This window comes from Dermochelys coriacea, chromosome 12 (genome assembly GCF_009764565.3).
Source record: "Dermochelys coriacea isolate rDerCor1 chromosome 12, rDerCor1.pri.v4, whole genome shotgun sequence".
NCBI lineage: Eukaryota > Metazoa > Chordata > Testudines > Dermochelyidae > Dermochelys > Dermochelys coriacea.
Window position 1 is genome coordinate 1,857,672 of NC_050079.1, and position 21,099 is coordinate 1,878,770.

General features: G+C 44.4%; 1 protein-coding gene across 1 annotated transcript in view; it reads left to right on the forward strand.

Moving 5' to 3' along the window:
* Positions 1-21,099, forward strand: part of GLG1 (golgi glycoprotein 1) — a 169,244-nt gene that overhangs the window by 140,311 nt on the left and 7,834 nt on the right. Inside the window, exons 16-25 of the mRNA XM_038368833.2 lie at positions 1,016-1,104; positions 2,033-2,150; positions 3,859-3,951; positions 7,772-7,909; positions 9,794-9,917; positions 10,289-10,431; positions 10,738-10,839; positions 17,299-17,406; positions 18,111-18,231; positions 20,215-20,321. Of these exons, the coding sequence (XP_038224761.1) occupies positions 1,016-1,104; positions 2,033-2,150; positions 3,859-3,951; positions 7,772-7,909; positions 9,794-9,917; positions 10,289-10,431; positions 10,738-10,839; positions 17,299-17,406; positions 18,111-18,231; positions 20,215-20,321 (1,143 nt within the window). The remainder of the gene's footprint in view (positions 1-1,015; positions 1,105-2,032; positions 2,151-3,858; positions 3,952-7,771; positions 7,910-9,793; positions 9,918-10,288; positions 10,432-10,737; positions 10,840-17,298; positions 17,407-18,110; positions 18,232-20,214; positions 20,322-21,099) is intronic.

A 21,099-nucleotide genomic window follows, 5' to 3' on the forward strand; every position in this document is an offset into this window, starting at 1 on the left:
ACCTTCCCAACTGACAGGGCTAGAAACTTGCCTTTTAAACAATGAAAGTTGAGATACTGGAGCTAAATTCTGGGTGAATTCTGCAATCGTGAAATACTTGGGTCCCTGATTTGTCTTGGGCATTCGTGGTGGTTAAAAGTCAGCTCTCAACTTTCCTTGCCACCTTCTTAACCCTCCATCAGTGCAATTCTGACGTTTATGGATCGTGATTAGGCTAGGTTGTGTGTATGTTGCTGGTGATGAATAAGGCTACAATGTAGTCACGGAATCTGTGATTTCCAGTGACCTCTGTGACTTCAGCCTGCGGTAGTTGGGAGCTTCAGGCTCCCACGCTGTCCATGGGGGCCTGGAGCTGTGGGGTACCCCCGCCGCCTCTGACGGCCCCCACAGCTCCTGGACAGGGACCCCTTATTGCTGCCGGCCACGGCAGGCCCCTGGAACTGTGGGCAGCGGGGGTACCCCGCAGCCTCTGTGCAGCTGCTCTGCTTCAGGCGTGTGGGGACCCACTGATCCCCATTTTGTCAGGGATATTTTTAGTAAAAGAAAAATTCATGTAAGCAGTGACCTGTCTGTGACTTTAGTGAATTTTTCTTTTTTGCCCATGACCTATCCATGACTTTTACTAAAAATATTCCTGACAAAATCTTAGCCTTAGTGATGAATAGTCAGCAGGGGCAGCTGCCCCAGGAAAGCTTGAGGCTGCCGCAGATTTTATTAGGCAAACTATGAGGTGCTCTTCCAGACCTGTCACTCCTTGAGACTCCTTCTGTAGTAAGGATGCCTTGAGATTGTGGTTCATGTTGTTTGAAGTGTGGGGGTAAGGGTAAAGAGGAGAAATTGGCCAGAGGGGGCCCAGGCTTCTGGTCAGTGGAATTGCATCAGGTACACAATGTATTGACTCTGTCTTAATAGAGCATGGCAATTCAGGTGCTATGGAATATGCTATTTTAAGCAAGCCTAGTGTCTCAACTTATTTTGATATACTCCTTTTATTGTCTCCTTCTTGTTCTCTTAGGTTCAAATGAAGGATTTCAGGTTCTCATACAAATTTAAAATGGCTTGCAAGGAGGATGTGCTGAAACTTTGCCCCAACATCAAAAAAAAGTACGTCGCAACTGAGTGACTAGAAACACGTAATGAAGTCCTCTAACAACGTTCCTTTGCCTCTCTTGCCAGAAGTGTTAGCCTGTCCCAGTGAAAATCGCTGTTCCTGTTAAGCTTTGCTCGACTGTATGCAGCGAACGATTACGATGGAGGAGATTCTTCTTTAGGAAAATACTACTTCTGCCTTAGTTGCAAATTTCTAATTTTGCTGTTCTGTTCAATGGCCATAAGACTAGGCAGACACCCCAGAATTTTAAAGCACTTACATTGTTCATTGTCTTATGCTACTCCTGAGATGTAGGAGACTGTGTTGATTAGCTGACGAAGGGAGAAGCTCCACAAATTTCCAGCAGGCTTGTTCTCTTCAGAAGAGAAAAGTTTTAATGGTCTAATATGATCTACGAACAATGGATGATAAAAATGTGAATTGGAACACAAGCTCAGGCTTACTCTTGCCTTATGCAACATATCGTAGCTGGAATAGTCACTCTTCCTCTAGCGCTCATGTGCTTACTTTGAGAACCATACCCATGACATTGAGAGTGGGATTTTCAAAAGCAGCTACATGATTGAAGCACAAGTTCCAGGTTTTCAGTGGGATTTTACACAAGTCTCCCTGTGCTTGCATTTATAGTATCCGATACAGAATCAAGCTGCCGAGTCTGGATTCGGGATTAGAAACCCTCAAACTGGCTGTTTTAATCTGCAGTCCAGTTACACTCTCATCCGATAGTGCCTGGGCTAGTTCTGCCCTCTGATCAAATGCACAGGCGCTTTGTGCTGACATGGCATTCCTGAGTGTCTTAGGTTACCAAGTTACTTTGCTTCTTGGTGACACGGTGTTCAAACGCTAGCCTCTGGCCTGGTGCGCAAGGCCAAGAAATGAGTTGGCATATGTATAAATAGGGACTGGTTTCTTTTTCTGCAGGGTGGATGTGGTAATCTGTCTAAGCACTACGGTGCGCAATGACACACTGCAGGATGCCAGGGAGCAGAGAGTGTCTCTGAAGTGCCGCAAACAGCTGCGCGTCGAGGAGCTAGAGATGGTAAGCATGCATGGGGCTCTTGAGCATCTATTTTCCAATAGTAGTTTCCTCTCTTGCATACTTTGGAAAACGAATTAAACTCATGAGATACAGCTAACCCACTTCCTATTTGGAGAGCTGAAAGGGACAAGTTTTAAAGCAACACATCAAACCCAGTTGCCTTTCAGATTCACAGTGATCACTTGGTGTTCTGATGCAGGCTGCCTGAACCTAGCTCTTAACACACACAACCACTGACTCCCCCAGCCCCTATTAGGAAAGTGTGAGCTGTATTTTACACATGAGAAAGTTGAGGCACAGAGATGAAGTTGTTTGTCCAAGGCCACTCATTGAGGCAGTGGCTGAGCAAGGATTAAAACCTGTTTATTTCTTTAGACCAGGCTGCCTCCTCCTTCTCTGGCCTTGGTAGTATTTACATTAATAGAGCCACAAGACTTTTGCCCCTACATTATTTTGTGTAAATGGTGAAGCTCTATCTGACCATCCCCAGCACCCTCAAAGGCAGCACGCTCAGTCTGCTGTTCGGGCGGAGTGAATGCCTTGCATCACTGAGCAGCACCTTCCATTAAAGAGCACACCAGGATGTGTTCCCATCAGTGTTCTGGCCTTTAATCTTCAATCAGAAGAATGTTGGCTGTCTTGGACCCTGGTGTGGAGGGAAAGGGAGGAATCTTCACTGGTGTAGAGGAACCCTGCATTTAGAGGGAGAAAGGAAACCCCACTCAGTACTAGTGTTCTATGTAACCTCAGTTTAAATGCAAAACAGTTGCTTTAGTAAAGCAGTGTAAAATAGAATTTAACTCTAAGGTTGTGTCTACACTGCCACTTTCAGCGCTAAACCTTTATTCATTCAGGGCTGTGAAAAAACACACCCCGTTTTAGCGCTGAAAAGCACCAGTATAGACAGCGCTTTATTGCCAGAAGCCACACTCCCAGCAATAAAGCTACCACCCCTTGTTCAGGGTAGTTACTTTTTATCGCCAGGAGAGCTCTCCCCCGGCAATAAAGCATGACTACGCTGCTCACGTCACAGTGTTGCCATGGCTGTGCTGTAACGTGGGCAGTTGTAGACATACCCTAAAATCCACAGCCAGCTGTAAGATGTGACCGTATCTTGATCTGCTGCATGGATTTGCAAAACTGATTATTCACTGGCTTTTACCACTTGTCCTGACCAGATTCAGGACCAGATTAATTCAGACATACAATCAGGTAAGTGTGGAAAATGAAGCTGGTGAATATACAGAAGTGACAGACGTCTGTGAGTGGAACAAGGGAGCCAGATATTGTCAGTCCTTCAAGGAAAGGTAGCCGGTGAAAAATACCCAGAGTGGGATATGCATTCAAGATAGTACCTAGACATGTGACAGATCAGTGACTTCTTCAGCATTGATCATTCTTACCCACTAGATCCTTAACTTCTAAGCACTGAAGACTTCTCTTTTGTGATACTCCAGTGCCTCCTTTGTCTGCTGTTGTGAATATGCTGAGGACTTCAATAGCACAGACATAGGTGAGGTTTTTCATAGGAGTAGGTGGATGAGATTCTGTGGCCTGCACTGTGCAGGAGGTCAGACTAGATGATCAGAATGGTCCCTTCTGACCTTAGTATCTATGAATCTATGCTGTAGTTCCTGGATAAAACATTAATTGACTTTCTGATTGAGTTAGCTAACTGCTTGTTTTCCTGGGTCTACTTACCTTACAGACTGAGGATATTCGACTTGAACCAGAGCTGTATGAAGCTTGTAAGAGTGACATCAAGAACAATTGCCCGAATGTGCCCTATGGCAATGCACAGGTGATGGGCTTCTTAACTATTTACAGGTTTCAGAGTAGCAGCTGTGTTAGTCTGTATCTGCAAAAAGAAAAGGAGTACTTGTAGCACCTTAGAAACTTAACAAATTTATTTGAGCATAAGCTTTCATGAGCTACAGCTCACTTCATCGGATGCATGCAGTGGAAAATACAGTCGGGAGATTTTGTATACTGTGACAGGGTTGGGCCAGATGGCTATAGGAGAGTAATAGAAGGCAGATATATTAGCCCCAGGCTAAGTAGGTCCCTTTTCCGTGGGTAAGGTAACAGGGAAGGTTCCAGAACAAACAGGAACCTTCTGGAGACTATTAAGACAAGCTGATTAGAACACCTGCAGCCAATCAAGAAGCTGCTAGAATCAATTAAGGCAGGCTAATCCGGGCACCTGGCTTTTAAAAAGGAGCTCACTTCAGTTTGTGGTGTGCATGTGAGGAGCTGGGAGCAAGAGGCACTAGGAGCTGAGAGTGAGAACACGGACTATTGGAGGACTGAGATTTACAAGCATTATCAGACACCAGGAGGAAGGTCCTATGGTGAGGATAAGAAGGTGTTGGGAGGAGGCCATGGGGAAGTAGCCCAGGGAGTTGTAGCTGTCGAACAGCTGTTCCACAAGGCACTCCTAGACAGCTGCATTCCCCAGGGCCCTGGGCTGGAACCCGGAGTAGAGGGTGGGCCCGGGTTCCCCCCAAACCTCCCAACTCCTAGTCAGACACAGGAGTCGTCGACCTGGACTGTGGGTTGAGAAAAACGGCCAAGCTGAGGGCTGCTGTGAAGCTCCAAGGCGAGCAAATCCGCCAATAAGCGCAAGACCCACCAAGGTAGAGCAGGAACTTTGTCACAATACACAGAGAACATGAAACAATGGGTGTTACCATACACACTGTAACGAGAGTGATCAGGTAAGGTGAGCTATTACCAGCGGGGAGAATCCTTTTATAGTGATGATCAAGGTGGGCCATTTCCAGCAGTTGAAAAGAACATGTGAGGAACAGTAGGGAGGGAAAATAAACAAGGGGAAATAATTTTACTTTGTGTAATGACCCATCCACTCCCAGTCTTTATTCAAGCCTAAGATAATGGTGTCCAGTTTGCAAATTAATTCCAATTCAGCAGTCTCTCCTGGGAGTCTGTTTTTGAAGGGTGTTTTTTTGGAAGAATTGCCACTTTTAGGTCTGTAATCGAGTGACCAGAGAGATTGAAGTGTTCTCCGACTGGTTTTTGATGTTAGAATTCTTGACATCTGATTTGTGTCCATTTATTCTTTTACGTAGAGACTGTCCAGTTTGACCAATGTACATGGCAGAGGGGCATTGCTGGCACATGATGGCATATATCACATTGGCAGATGTGCAGCTGAACGACCTTCTGATAGTGTGGCTGATGTGATTAGGCCCTATGATTGTGTCCCCTGAATAGATATGTGGACACAGTTAGCAACGGGCTTTGTTGCAAGGATAGGTTCCTGGGTTAGTGGTTCTGTTGTGTGGTTGCTGGTGAGTATTTGCTTCAGGTTGGGGGGCTGTCTGTAAGCAAGGACTGGCCTGTCTCCCAAGATCTGTGAGAGTGATGGGTCGTCCTTCAGGATAGGTTGTAGATCCTTGATGATGCGTTGGAGAGGTTTTAGTTGGGGGCTGAAGGTGATGGCTAGTGGCGTTCTTTTATTTTCTTTATTGGGCCTGTCCTGTAGTAGGTAACTTCTGGGTACTCTTCTGGCTCTGTCAGTCTGTTTCTTCACTTCAGAAGGTGGGTATTGTAGTTTTAAGAACACTTGATAGAATCTTAGAATCATAGATCTTAGAATCAGAGAGATCTTGTAGGTGCTTGTCTCTGTCTGAGGGGTTGGAGCAAATGCAGTTGTATTGTAGAGCTTGGCTGTAGACAATGGATTGTGTGGTGTGGTCTGGATGAAAGCTGGAGGCATGTAGGTAGGCATAGCGGTCAGTGGGTTTCTGGTATAGGGTGGTGGTTATGTGACCATTGCTTATTAGTACTGTAGTGTCCAGGAAGTAGATCTCTTGTGTGGACTGGTCCAGGCTGAGGTTGATGTTGGGATGGAAATTGTTGAAATCCTGGTGGAATTCCTCAAGGGCTTCTTTTCCATGGGTCCAGATGATAAAGATGTCATCAATGTAGCGCAAGTAGAGTAGGGACATTAAGGGCCGAGAGTTGAGGAAGCATTGTTCTAAGTCACCCATAAAAATGTTGGCATACTGTGGGGCCATGTGGGTGCCCATCGCAGTGCCTCTGATTTGAAGGTTTACATTGTCCCCAAATGTGAAATAGGTGTGGGTGAGGACAAAGTCACAATGTTCAGCCACCAGGTTTGCTGTGACATTATCGGGGATACTGTTTCTGACGGCTTGTAGTCCATCTTTGTGTGGAATGTTGTGTAGAGGGCTTCTGCAGCCATAGTGGCTAGGATGGTGTTTTCAGGAAGATCATCGATGGACTGTAGTTTCCTCAGGAAGTCAGTGGTGTCTCGAAGATAGCTGGGAGTGCTGGTAGCGTAGGGCCTGAGGAGGGAGTCTTCATAGCCAAACAATTCTGCTGTCAGGGTGCCAATGCATCATCAAGGATCTACAGCCTATCCTGAAGGATGACCCTGTACTATCAGAGGCTCGTTCACCTGCACATCTATCAATGTGATATATGCCATCATGTGCCAGCGATGCCCCTCTGCCATGTACATTAGCCAAACTGGACAGTCGCTACGTAAAAGAATAAAGGGACACAAATCAGACGTCAAGAATTATAACATTCAAAAACCAGTCGGAGAACACTTCAGTCTCTCTGGTCACTCAATTACAGACCTAAAAGTGGCTATCCTTCAACAAAAAAAACCTTCAAAAACAGACTCTAACGAGATACTGTTGAATTGGAATAATTGGCAAACTGGACACCATTAACTTAGGCTTGAATAAAGACTGGGAGTGGATGTGTCATTACACAAAGTAAAACTATTTCCCCATGTTTATTTCCTCCTCCCCCCCCCCTCCCCCACTGTTCCTCAGACATTCTTGTCAACTGCTGGAAATGGCCCACCTTAACTATCACTACAAAAGGTTTTTGGTTTTTTTTTTTGGTTTTTCTCTCCTGCTGGTAATAGCTCACCTTACCTCATCGCTCTCGTTACAATGGGTATGGTAACACTCATTGTTTCATGTTCTCTGTGTATATATATCTCCCCACTGTATTTTCCACTGCATGCATCCGATGAAGTGAGCTGTAGCTCATGAAAGCTTATGCTCAAATAAATTTGTTAGTCTCTAAGGTGCCACAAGTCCTCCTTTTCTTTTAATTATTTACATGTCAGTTTTTCACTGCACATGGCCTGTTTTTGAAAAACATCCTTGTCTCACTAAGCACACAGCATTAGACTTGCATTTTGGAGTATTTTCCAACTTTTGTGAGGATTAGAGCATTTCAGTGTCCAGCTCTTTCTGCCTAACATCAGAGCACAATGTGACAGTTGGTTTAACCCTTTATACCATGGCAAAGTTAGGGATTTTGTAAATCCACTTGACTAGGAAGGTGTCATGACCATCTTACTAAAACTATCAAGTGGCTAGCTGAATACAATCTACTCTACAATACAACATTAACATTACAATACAACATTACAACATTTTGTGTGTGGGGGGAGGGGGGAATTCCAGCCTCTGATGCCTAGGATTTAACAAGTACAGATACTTGAAAATGAGCCCACAGGGGAACATCAAAAGTATTTCTTGACAAAGTATAAGGGGGAGGATTTTTACAACCAGTGTGCCTTTCTCAACTGTTGTCATACTGTCTTGCTGTAGATTATTGAGTGTTTGAAGGAAAACAAGAAGCGTCTGAGCAACCGGTGTCACCAGAAAGTGTTTAAACTGCAGGAGAATGAGATGATGGATCCAGAACTAGACTACACACTCATGAGGGTCTGCAAGCAAATGATCAAGGTAACAGTAGCAGGCTGACCGGTGAGAGAATGGATTTGAGACCGCAAGGAACATTAACTCACCTAGAACTCTCAGGATATGCGTGCTTGACGCAAGACAGGGGGAAAGGATTGGGTTTATTTAAAATAAAATAAAACAAAACACAAGTTCTGTATTCTCTGCAATGACTTGTTCCCCAAATGGCTGCTTCGGACCATGCTGCTTTTTTAACACACCATAACTGGGTCTTTTTTTACTTATAACCTTGGATCAGCATGAGTGTTCTTTCAGTGATCTCCTCTTTCAAATACACTCCCTGCCTCCAAATGCCATCGTGTCCCATGATCAAGGTAGGCTGGGGTACAAGCAAATCTGTTGCCTGGAGTATCAGCTGGTGTTGGAGGAGAAAGGGGGTTGATGTGCTGGAGTTTTTGATAGAACTTGGATCTAGTCTGTCCTGCTTCTGCACTGGATCCCTTCCTATCAAAGGACAAGAAGTTGTCAAGAACACAGATTGATGTAACTTTTTCAGTTCACTGCTAATACAGCCTTTTATCAAGTGACAGATAAGGCAAAATCATATAGCTGCTCTGGGCGCATGCAAGATTAAACCACCCTCAAGATCAGAATGCTGACACCTTGTAGTCAGGAGACCACATTAAACGCTAATAAACACTTTGCTGGATAGCTGGAGGAGCCCCAGGGCACTGAGTTAACATGGAGAGTTAATAAAAAAAAGTAACCTGGCTCCATTTATAGCTAAGGCTCAATGTCTGACTGTAGGGCTGGTAATAGACCCAGGCTTTTAAAAAAAATCTGTAGCATAATCAAGGCTAGTGGAAGGTTACCACACCACGGAAGCTCCTAGAACTAGAGACCCTCCCTGTAAGAGCAGGATCCATCAGAGCAGTGATTAGTCTCTAGAGTGTTTGTCAATCCATTGATCTAGATGGACGATTTTATTATCACTGTGCACTACATTCAGCTCTCCAGTGCTCCATGAATTGCACTGAGCACTGCCTTAGTGTTCTGGTGTCCTTCACCACATCTGTTGCACAGGGCAGTGACTTGTAGGTACGATCACCAGCTTCCGTTTATTCCTGTTTCTGGAGCAAATAGGGAGAAAGGAAAAAGATGTGTATGAGACTGAGACAAACATAATGGAAGTTTTGCACCAAAATGTGGAATGAGAATATTGTGAATGGGGAAGTAAAGGTGCATCTGGCTTTGCTTGGTGGTACTGACATAGAGCAGCAAGCTGCAGCCTAGGACCTCGGAGGAGGGATAGCTCAGTAGTTTGAGCATTGGCCTGCTAAACCCAGGGTTGTGAGTTCAATCCTTGAGGGGGCCATTTAGGGATCTGGGGCAAAAATAAGAGACAGTACTTGGTCCTGCTGTGAAGGCAGGGGACTGGACTCAATGACCTTTCAAGGTCCCTTCTAGCTCTATGAGATAGGTATATCTCCATATTTTTTAGATTGGATATTAGGAAAAACTTTTTCACTAGGAGAGTGGTGAAGCACTGGAATGCGTTACCTAGGGAGGTAGTGGAATCTCCTTCCTTTGAGGTGTTTAAGGTCAGGCTTGACAAATCCCTGGCTGGGATGATTTAGTTGGGGATTGGTCCTGCTTTGAGCAGGGGGTTGGACTAGATGACCTCCTGAGGTCTCTTCCAACCCTGATATTCTTTGATTCTGAGTTGCTAGGAGCTACTCAGGCAGTGCTGCATAAAATGATGTTCCCCTCCCTTCTCTCCCCTGCCAAAGCAGAGGGTGAGAGGAATTGCTGTTAGTGATGGGTATTGGGAGGGAGAGTTGGTCACGGTCCCTCTTTGGCTTGGGGAAGCAGATATTTAGTCTCCCTTCTGAATGCTTGACGTTTTATATGCTGGGTTTCCCTTTGCAGAGGTTTTGTTCTGAAGCAGATTCGAAGAACATGTTGCAGTGTCTGAAACAGAATAAGAACAGTGAGGTGATGGACCCTAAATGTAAACAAATGATCACCAAGCGACAGATCACACAGAACACAGGTACCATGGCCTCCACTTCACTTTTTTATCCAGGGGAAGGAGCTAGTTACCTGCCTGGGCTGAGAAGTGATCTACACAGCCTTAACTGCAGACAGCTTCCCTTCTCTTAATTCCCCTTCACCCAGAGTCTAAGAGAAAACAGTTTCTCCACCCTAGTTCACTTACTCCCGAGGCTTGTTACTATGTGGTCAATTTCTTCAAAGTAAGAAGTGACAGTTTAGCTCTTTTAAACTGCTGGAAGACAGTGTCATCCAGAAGGAATTCCTCCTACAGATTCCCTTTGGAGCTCTGTCACCTTGTTGATGCATCTTTTTTTCCAATAGTGTGTAAATTGTAATGCAGTTCCTTTCCATCTTTCCTCTCTTGGTTAGATTACCGCTTGAATCCAGTACTCAGAAAGGCCTGCAAACAAGACATCCCCAAATTTTGCCAAAATATTCTGAGTACAGCTAAGGATGATGCAGAGTTGGAGGGGCAGGTTGTCTCCTGCCTCAAGTTGAAATATGCAGACCAGGTGAGTGAGGAAGGTAAATGTGTAAATATGATCCGGATAGAAACATGCGCAGCAACTCTGATTAACCCTCCATCCTAGTAAATTGGACTCACTTGCAGTGTGTTTGTATGTAATCTTGGGCTACCTACAGATAAGAGTCCAAGTGCTTTGCACTCACAATTTAACCTTCATTACCTCTTAGCCTTCACTATAGAATAAACATATTAAATGCATTTAACCCTGTTATTAAAGGTGTCAAGACAGCTGACTTGCAAAAATCAAGCTCATTATTTGGTTGGCTAATTGCTACCTTCCTCCTCTCGATAGCGTCTGTCTCCAGACTGCGAGGATCAGATCCGAGTAATAATCCAGGAATCAGCTCTTGATTACCGGCTAGATCCCCAGCTGCAGATGCACTGTTCTGATGAGGTAGGAGATGTGACTACTATGCCCCTTAGTTCAGCTGAAAGCTCTCCTCAGCAGCTTCACACTCAGTCTCACCCCTTCCTAACAAAATGAACCCTTTTGACAAGGCAGCTTAACTACTCAGAGCTAGTTCCAGGCTCTCTGTCTGCAACTTGTGCCTAGAACAAAAGATTTGTATTCTTCTGCACAATCAGTATTTCTAAGTCAAGCTTTGCCTCTAGCATTCATATTGACACTGATATACTCCAGAAGTACAAATCATCATCATCACTTGTGCAAAGCAGACAAGTTAATGTATCCTTTTGAGTTTCCCATCAACCGTGAGTGAACCATAGTAGCTGAAATCTGCTTTGTAGTTTCCATGTCAGCTTAAGCAATGACTCATGAATGACGTGTTTCATGCTAGAGCTGTATTTGTGCCATTTTTCTTCCCCAGCTCACGCCTCTTTGACATGGGCGTCTCAGAGCAGCAGTAGTAGGCATTGGTGTCAGTAGGGTCGTTGTTTTGAACAGGCTGGCTGGCTGAGGAGCATAAGAGGAGCCCTTGCGCTATTGAAGAGAAATAGGAATGTCTCTAAAACTGGGAGGTGGCACTGCTGGCAAGGTGGAGGGAGAGGAGCAGAGACAGGAACTGTGAGTGAGCTAGTCCTTAGATGTCTTAAAGGATGAATATACAGGTCCGTGGAGATTTTAGGGTTAAATTGTACAGCACCTGGTCGAAAAGGGACCCTGGCGGCTCCTGTCAGCACCGTCGACTGGGCCGTTAAAAGTCCAGTCAGCAGAGCTAAGGCAGGCTACTCCCTACCTATCATGGCTCCACACTGCACCCCAGAAGCGGCCAGCAGGTCCGGCTCCTACATGGGGGGGCCCACAGGGCTCCATGTGCTGCCCAAGAACCAGCTTCGAACTCCCATTGGCCGGGAACCGCGGCCAATGGGAGTTGCGGGGGCAGTGCCTACGGGCGAGAGCAGCGTGCAGTGCTGCCTCCCGCGCCTCTGCCTCGGAGCCAGACCTGCTAGCCGCTTCCACGCAGAGTCAGGACAGGCAAGAAGTCTGCCTTAGCCCTGCTGTGCTGCTGACTGGGAGCCACCCAAGGTAAGCCTGCGCCCCTGCCCCAGCCCTCAGCGCCCCCCCTGGCACCCCAGAGCCTGCACTTCCAGACAGAGCCTTCACCTCCTCCCACACCCCTGCCTCAACCCGCAGCCCCCTCCTGAACCCCTCATCCCCGGCCCCACCCCAGAGCCTTCACCCCCATCTGCCCCCCAGCCCAGTGAATGTGAGTAAAGGTGCGGGAGAGTGAGCCACCAAGAGAGGGGGAATGTAGTGAGCAGGGGGCATGGTCTCGGTGAAGGGGCGGGGCTAGGGTGTTCGATTTTGTGCGATTAGGAAGTTGGCAACCCTAATAGCACAGTATGTAGAGGTCATTTTTAATCCGTTCACTGACCTCCTCTTGCTGTGTTGAGTACATTCCAAGCAGGCCACCTTTGTAACAATTCATAAGGTAAGACTGCCTTAGTGAGCAAGACTAAAAGAATTATTGGAACTGCCAGGCTCTTTGAGACATAGTTACTAGAAGGGTATTTTCTCTCTGTAAAGAGTAAGCAAGTAAGCTGTGATTGCCACAGTTGTCTTCAAATGAAGACAATGTTTTTATAAGATTATGATCTTTTCTAAATTTGGGCCCACCTTGTGTTGAAAGTTTTGCAGTGCACATTCAGATTAGCTGTCATTCTTTCTCTGTAGACTCTTGCTTTAGAAATAGTTTTTCTTGGATAATTCTCTCCAAGTGAGGCCCCTATGTTTAATCCACTTGAGACGTGCATCTGCCTGAGGCTGGATGATATTTGTTCGCAGGGTCTGGTGGTCCGTTCCTATGTCCTACACCTTCCTGTGTTCCCTTCCAAAGAGATAAGGCAGCTCGCGCCGGCACTTTTCAGTTCCGTTCTATCACCTGTGCTCTCAGACAGAATCCCTCTAATGTCCGCAGGTTACCTAGCATTTCCTTTTCTTAGCTGTAAATAGTTTTTCTTTACTAAGTTAGTTTTAGATAAGCTCTTTAAAGAACTTTGGGGTTCTCTCCCACCATCTTTATACTATGCCCAGGGCCCCAGGTTTTAAGAAATGTGTGGTCTGTCTCTGGGCCTTCCCAATCAGCAACAGCCGTAACACCTGCTTGTATTGCCTCGGTGAAACTCTATCCCCTCCAAGTGTAGCATCCCTGCACAAAGGAGGTTCTTAAGGTTTACTGTTGGTCTAGACCAGTACTAAGTGCTGTTCTCATTCAGCCCCTTGGGAGTGTCAAAGAGGTTCATGAAGGTATTATTGGTAGTGGTGGCACATCTGTCGTCAGGGCAAGCTATTGTTCCCCTACTTGGATGGCTGGTTGTCCTCACGTAAATCATGCTAAGAATTTCAGATAGACTCTCAAGAAAGTGCTACACAGCAAAATGGAAGAGATTTTCTGGATGGTGCCAATGTCATCAGGTATCCCTGCAAAATTCCCAGATCCCCCTTTTATTGGGCTGTTTCCCCTCCCTGAGGATATCAGGATTATCGCCAGCTCCTTAAAGGTACAGTTGGCAGATGATAGTGCCTGTCACCCCTGGATGTACACCTATAGCATCTTTGCCCATCCGGTCCCAGTGTGAAGTGTTCCTCTGGTACTGAAACCATCCCCGGCATGAGACCTCAGTTTAGTCCTATCTGAATCCCCAATTGAGCCTGTAGCCTCATGTTCTTCAGTCATTTATCCCATGCAATTTGCCCTTGTTGCCATCACCTTGGCGAGGAGTGGGAGAACTGGCAGCCCTTATGGCAGACTCTCTCCCTACACAGTCTTCCATAGGGTGCAGTCACAAGGAGAATTTGGCCCTAATTTCGTTCCCCTAAACTTTTTGTCTCCTTCACTGAACGAATGAGAGGAAAAGCCGTCTCCTTGCAAAGACTTTCTAAATGGATTTTGGGCTGCATTCTGCTTTGCTGTGAATTGATTGAAACCCCTGCCAGGCAAGGGGTTAGGATACACTCAACTAGGCCAAATAACCTCTGTGGCTTCCCTGCAAGACCTCCGTCATCTTTAGATAAGTAGGGCAGCGACGTGGAGGTCCTCTTGCATGTTTGCAAGATTATGCCCAGGTGCAGGCTTCAACAATGGTTTCCTTTAGCAAAGGTGTCCTTCAATCAGTGGTATGGTAGGGGTCCTTGCATCCACCACCTCTCTGCATATTGCTTGTGACTCACCTAGAGTGGAATACACAAAGGAATCATCACTTGAAGAAAGAGTTTACTTATCCTGTACAGTAATTGGTTTCAGAGTAGCAGCCGTGTTAGTCTGTATTCGCAAAAAAGAAAAGGAGTACTTGTGGCACCTTAGAGACTAACAAATTTATTTGAGCATAAGCTTTCGTGAGCTACAGCTCACTTCATCTGATGCATTCAGTGGAAAATACGGTGGGGAGATTTATATACATAGAGAACATGAAACAATGGGTGTTACCATACACACTGTTAACCAGAGTGATCACTTAAGGTGAGAGATTACCAGCAGGAGAGCTGGGGGGAAAAAACCTTTTGTAGTGATAATCAAGGTGGGCCATTTTCATCAGTTGTCAAGAACGTCTGAGGAACAGTGGAGGGAATAAACATGGGGAAATAGTTTTACTTTGTGTTATGACCCATCCACTCCCAGTCTCTATTCAAGCCTAAATTAATTGTATCCGGTTTGCAAATTAATTCCAATTCAGCAGTCTCTCATTGGAGTCTGTTTTTGAAGGTTTTTTTGTGGAAGAATTGCCACTTTTAGGTCTGTAATCGAGTGATCAGAAAGATTGACGTGTTCTCCAACTGGTTTTTGAATGTTATAATTCTTGATGTCTGATTTGTGTCCATTTATTCTTTTACGTAGAGACTGTCCAGTTTGACCAATGTACATGGCAGAGGGGCATTGCTGGCACATGATGGCATATATCACATTGGCAGATGTGCAGCTGAACGACCTTCTGATAGTGTGGCTGATGTGATTAGGCCCTATGATTGTGTCCCCTGAATAGATATGTGGACACAGTTGGCAACGGGCTTTGTTGCAAGGATAGGTTCCTGGGTTAGTGATTCTGTTGTGTGGTTGCTGGTGAGTATTTGCTTCAGGTTGGGGGCTGTCTGTAAGCAAGGACTGGCCTGTCTCCCAAGATCTGTGTGAGTGATGGGTCGTCTTTCAGGATAGGTTGTAGATCCTTGAGGATGCGTTGGAGAGGCTTTAGTTGGGGGCTGAAGGTGATGGCTAGTGGCGTTCTGTTGTTTTCTTTGTTGGGCCTGTCCTGTAGTAGGTGACTTCTGGGTACTCTACTGGCTCTGTAACTGGAATTCTTCAAGGTGTGTGATCCCTCTCTGTAGTCCACCACCCACCCTCCTTCCCTTCTGCTTTCGATTCTTATCTTAAGGGTAATCACTGTAGAGGAGTAACTGAAGAGGCGGTCGGTCTGCATCTCCCCTGATGCCCTTGGCTGAGACCATGAGGAGGGGCAGGGCACAGACCAATGGATACTGCTAACAAAAAATCTTCTGGTCTCAGGCACATGGAGCATATGGTGAAATTACAAAGAAGGATAACACATCTCAAAGCATTACTGTACAGGGGGAGTAACTTTGTTTTTTGTGAAGTCATCTGTGTATGATACATTTGGACAACAGCACTCATTTCTTAGTATACCACAAAATCGAAATCCATTTCTCTTATGGATTGCAAACCTAGCAAGTATATTTTTGAGAAGATACATCTTTGTTGGTTTCTTTAAACAAGAATGAATTAACCAAAAGTTCTGTTTCAGGGCACACTGCAAACATCTCTCCCTGCCTTCTCCAGCAGGTCCAGCAAAATCTGACAATAGGGTTTGCCCTTAAATGCAGCTGTATTACTAGGTCTTGAATGAACAAGAAAATTGTGGCTGTGTAAACATTGTTAGGCTATCATAAGGTGTTAAGAAATATCATGCTCTCTAGACATGTATACACATCCTTTAGCAAAGGCTACTCTATAGGTTTGGGATAAAACTGCAGATAGTGTTTTTTTTGTTCCCCTCACCAGTGACACCCATTGCAAATTATCCAGATCTGAATTTAAATTACAAACCAAAGGGCTTTAACAGTTGGGAGAACTGTGGAATGCATACAATTGGCCAGTTATTTATTGAAGAAATGTTTCTAACTTATTTAGATATCAAAACTAACTTTGATTGGTCCACTCTCCAATGGCACTAGTACTTTCAAGTTAGGCATTGTTTCTCAACTTTCTAGAAAAGCTTTTTCTATAGAAAGCTAACTTTTTAATAGAAGTGATGGTGTCTGATGAATTAGGAAACAAAAAAAGGATTACTAAATTATCAGTTTTTGCAGACAAAAAAAAGGGCCATATATGACATGCTGAGAAAAGAATCTGGGTAGACAAATTACCCTGAGGAATGAACTTTGATCTGGAAAAGGATCAGCAGCATTAGCATGTAGCATGATAAAGAAGATTTCTGAGATACTGTTTCAATGGTATTTCACAAAAAAAAATAGAGAGATTGCATGGGGATGGATGTTGGAAATATTGTGGTGATAGAGGAGATTTTATCCATATGCAGTGGACATGTCCAGTCAGAGATTATTGGGGTGCAGTTCGTAAGCAAATATCACAAATGGTTGGATATTTATTACCAAATGATCTTTTGGTAATCCTCCTGGGGTTTCCCAGCTGAAACGGTCACACAAGAGGAAATGAAGAATTAATTTCTTATCTGCTTGTAGCTGCTGGGCTACTGATAGAAAAATAGCCCAACTATAGAGAAATGGTTCCAAAAAAAAAAAAAGGGAGGTGGTTATTATGGAAAAATGAATACACCAATTATATACCCAGCAAAGTAGACAGAGGACAAATACTTAGATATTTTGTTACTCTTTATTCAATACTGAGTGCTTCCACCTGCCAAACAAACCAGCATACCTGTCCAATATTTTTGAATATGAACATTTGACACACTTGGTCTGTTAAATGTGTGTAATCTGAGATTCACTCAGTTCCTAGAAAAAATGTGTGTGGGTGTTGTTATGCTGCTCACCCTGTAATAGGGTGACACCTGTTAAACAGAGAGCTCTGATGACTATATTCCTGTATGTCTCTTTAAACAAAAACTCTCCGTTATAAAGATTGTTGTTTTGTTTGTGATATTTCCATGGCAAGGGTTGGTAAATCGGTTAATCGCTAAATAAATAGTTTAAAACAGTGGCTGTGTTTGTCTGTGTGCAGCTTTTTTTTACTTCAGAAATTCGGGGATCCAAATGAGGGATGGATGGTAACACAGCTCAAGGCTTGCCCCCTAGCCATTGCATGTAACACTGCACTAACATGGCAGCATGCAAATGCCTTGAAAAGCGAACCGGGCCCTGCGTTGTTTCATTCGTGTTGACGTAGGGATTTCCCCCCAACAGATCTCCCGGCTGTGTGCGGAGGAAGCAGCAGCGCAGGAGCAGGCTGGGCAGGTGGAGGAGTGCCTGAAAGTTAACCTGCTCAAAATCAAACCCGAGATGTGTAAAAAGGTAAAGAAAGGGAAGTGTGCGTCTCCCAAACTGAACAGAAAGCACAATTACTCCTCAGGTTTCAGACGAATGAATACGATCCGTTACAAGGCACAGACTAGGAACAGCGTGAAGCCAGAGATAGGTACGCTTCTGTGCACAGCTGAGCCAGTGCACCTCATCCTGACCTGCAGCATCCTCTACCAGTTCAGTCCTGGCTCTGATATATCCCTCCCTGCCAGGGAATATTAATTTACTATTCCAGTCCTGGATTCCCTCCTCGCACACTCCCAGGGTAGCTCAGTGCTGAGCTGCCTCCCGCTCTTACTTCAACCCTAGGCCTCTTGGGCACAGTTTGGCACTGGATCTGGCAAGGAGCTTTGCAAACTACCCCCTAGATCTATCACCTCACCTTAGTCCTGACCTGTTAGTCATGCCAAATTATTTGACTTTGTGTTGTAGATTAGCGTATGTATCTATTTAATTAATGGAATTATGCTAATCCATAAAGAAGGGCCTCTGATCCACGGTGGAACAGCTTCAGTTCACTTATCCAGTAGCAGCATTGTACTCAGTGATCCCTTATTTAAGAAGGTTAGGTAGCTCTAGGAACTATTAACCAGTATGATTTTGTGTTGCTTTCTTCTCACTCCTTTAATGTGCACCTGTAATGTGTAGGTTTCAGAGTAGCAGTGTAATAATGTGTAATAACCTTCTCTCCACAGGAGGTGCTTAACATGCTGAAGGAGAGCAAAGCAGACATATTCGTTGATCCTGTGCTTCACACAGCCTGTGCCCTAGACATCAAACACCACTGTGCAGCCATCCCACCCGGAAGAGGACGTCGTAAGTGTTGGCATGTCAGACTGTGTGAGATCTCCCAGCTCCTGGAGTGACCTAACACTGGGATCTTTCTTGAATGACTCGAGGTCCTCTTAAACAGTAGATATTGCTTCCAGTTGTTGTGGCTGGTGAACAAGGAATACTGCCACTTGTATGGATATGGGTGTGCTTCCTTTCTGTGCTTGGCTTCTTAACTTGGAAATTTTTCCTTACATGGCCTGGTAAACGTTAAGCTAATTTTGTTCTTTCTAATGCAGTTTGAAATTAACATACTATTTTTCTTGGAATAATGTTAATTTCTACTACAGAATGAGAAATAGGTTAAAAATGTACTGCCGCATACCCTCCTTGGTACCAAAAGCATTGCAGGTATCTTCGATGTTCCTTCACATTTCTCCTCCACAAAGGATGGACCTGATAGTGCTTGAAGTAAAACACTTTTCTAAATATATGTCACTCTGTCTAGTGCAGATGAAACACCTGACACAGGGCTTGTCTATACTCACCCAGGGGATTGACGCATTGGCGGTTGATTTATCGGGTCTAGTGAAGACCCGCTAGATCGACCGCAGATCGCTCTCCCGTTGACTCCTGTACTCCATCAGAACGAGAAGAATAAGGGGAGTCGACGGGAGAGCATCCCCCATCGACATCATATAGTGTGCCCCTCCATGGTAAGTAGATATAAGCTATGTCGACTTGGGTTATGCTATTCATGTAATTCAAATTGCGTAGCTTAGATTGACTTAGATCAAAAAAGATATACTATCATTGGAAAAGGTTCAGAAAAGGGCAACTAAAATGATTAGGGGTTTGGAACGGGTCCAATATGAGGAGATATTAAAGAGGCTAGGACTTTTCAGCTTGGAAAAGAGGAGACTAAGGGGGGGTATGATAGAGATCTATAAAATCATGAGTGATGTGGAGAAAGTGAGTAAGGAAAAGTTATTTACTTGTTCCCATAATACAAGAACTAGGGGCCACCAAATGAAATTAATGGGAAGCAGGTTTAAAACAAATAAAAGGAAGTTCTTCTTCACTCAGCGCACAGTCAACCTGTGGAACTCTTTGCCTGAGGAGATTGTGAGGGCTAGGACGATAACAGGGTTTAAAAGAGAACTGGATAAAATCATGGAGGCTAAGTCCATTAATGGCCATTAGCCAGGATGGGTAAGGAATGGTGTCCCTAGCCTGTGTTTGTCAGAGGGTGGAGATGGATGGCAGGAGAGAGATCACTTGATCATTACCTGTTAGGTTCACTTCCTCTGGGGCACCTGGCATTGGCCACTGTCGGCAGACAGGATACTGGGCTGGATGGACCTTTCGTCTGACCCAGTATGGCTGTTCTTATGATGTTCCCCTGTAGTGTAGACAAGGCCACAGTCTGCACAGACCCCAGGCAGATCCTTGTCTTGTGTTGAACTTTCTCTAAGTTCTTGAAGAAGACGCACAGGATTTAGCATTCTTAAAATATTTTTAGTGAGCTTCTCTGTGAATCCTAAAATATCATGTCAATTCAGCTGAGCTTAAGCCTTGGATACCTAAAGTTAACCCTTTAATACCCCTCCATGGGTCACTGTTCCTTGCCTCTTAAATATTTGAAGTGAGACCTTAGCTGGGCTGCTAGCTCTGAGGGTTAAACAGAGGTTTCCTTCCAAACCAGTCTTAGGTTAAATTTCCCAACAAATGCATCCGATGAAGTGAGCTGTAGCTCACGAAAGCTTATGCTCAAATAAATTTGTTAGTCTCTAAGGTGCCACAAGTACTCCTTTTCTTTTTGCGAATACAGACTAACACGGCTGCTACTCTGAAACCTTTCCCAGCACTGATTCAGAGGAAGTTTGATGGATGGCTTGGCTGTACAACTTTGTAAACAGACAACCAATGTTCTGAGGAATTGGAATGCATCTCCCAAGCACTCTGTATTGTGACCTGTCCCTGGGGCCAGTTTGTGTGTGTTATGATACCATGTTCTCCATTTTGCAGAGATGTCTTGCCTAATGGAAGCTTTGGAAGACAAGCGTGTGAGGTTACAACCTGAATGTAAGAAACGCCTTAATGATCGGATTGAAATGTGGAGCTATGCTGCGAAGGTGAGGAATCAGGATGGGCTCTGAACTCCACCTGGCTTTTGGCATTAGTCACTCCACTATATTGAGCAATGGTGAGGTGTCTGTTAGGGCAGGGGGTTCCCCCCAAACTTTTCCCCGAGGCCCACTTGTGCCACTGTAATAGGCACTGTGACCCACTATTAATGCTTTTTGAGGAAAATATATTAATTTTAATTATTACATATACATATAAACTATAACACTGGAAATAAAAAAATGTACATGTTTTCTTTTAATGTAAATTAATTGTAACGATAGAAATTCCTAGCAATATGCACGCAAAGAAATGCTTCAGGGTCTTTGAAACCAAGCGTTTTAGTAAAACTACAATTTAAAAACATTTTAAAAAATGTTGAGAGCAAACTGTTGTGTTCAAAGAGGGAAACACACTGGACACATGCACAGTGTGGAAAACTGAACAAGAAGCAACACCACAATGTTAACAAAATTCTTAAACACATTGTGTTTGTTTTTTAAAACAAAATAATTGTGCAACTTTGAACACTATATTGTGTTTTCAATTTTTTAGTGTAAAAGACCCAATCCTCCTCTCTACTAATTAGAAAAGAATAAAATATTGTAAATAAAAATATAAAATAACAGTTATATTATAACACACTGAAGCAATGGCTACTCCTCTGATCCAGTAAAGGAGAATCCAAACTTCGTGTGTCATCATATTTTCCTACCACTTAATTTATTTTTTTGGCTGGCTCATTTTGTGTAGTTGTAGATGGTCTGGGGCTTTCATTATCTTCTC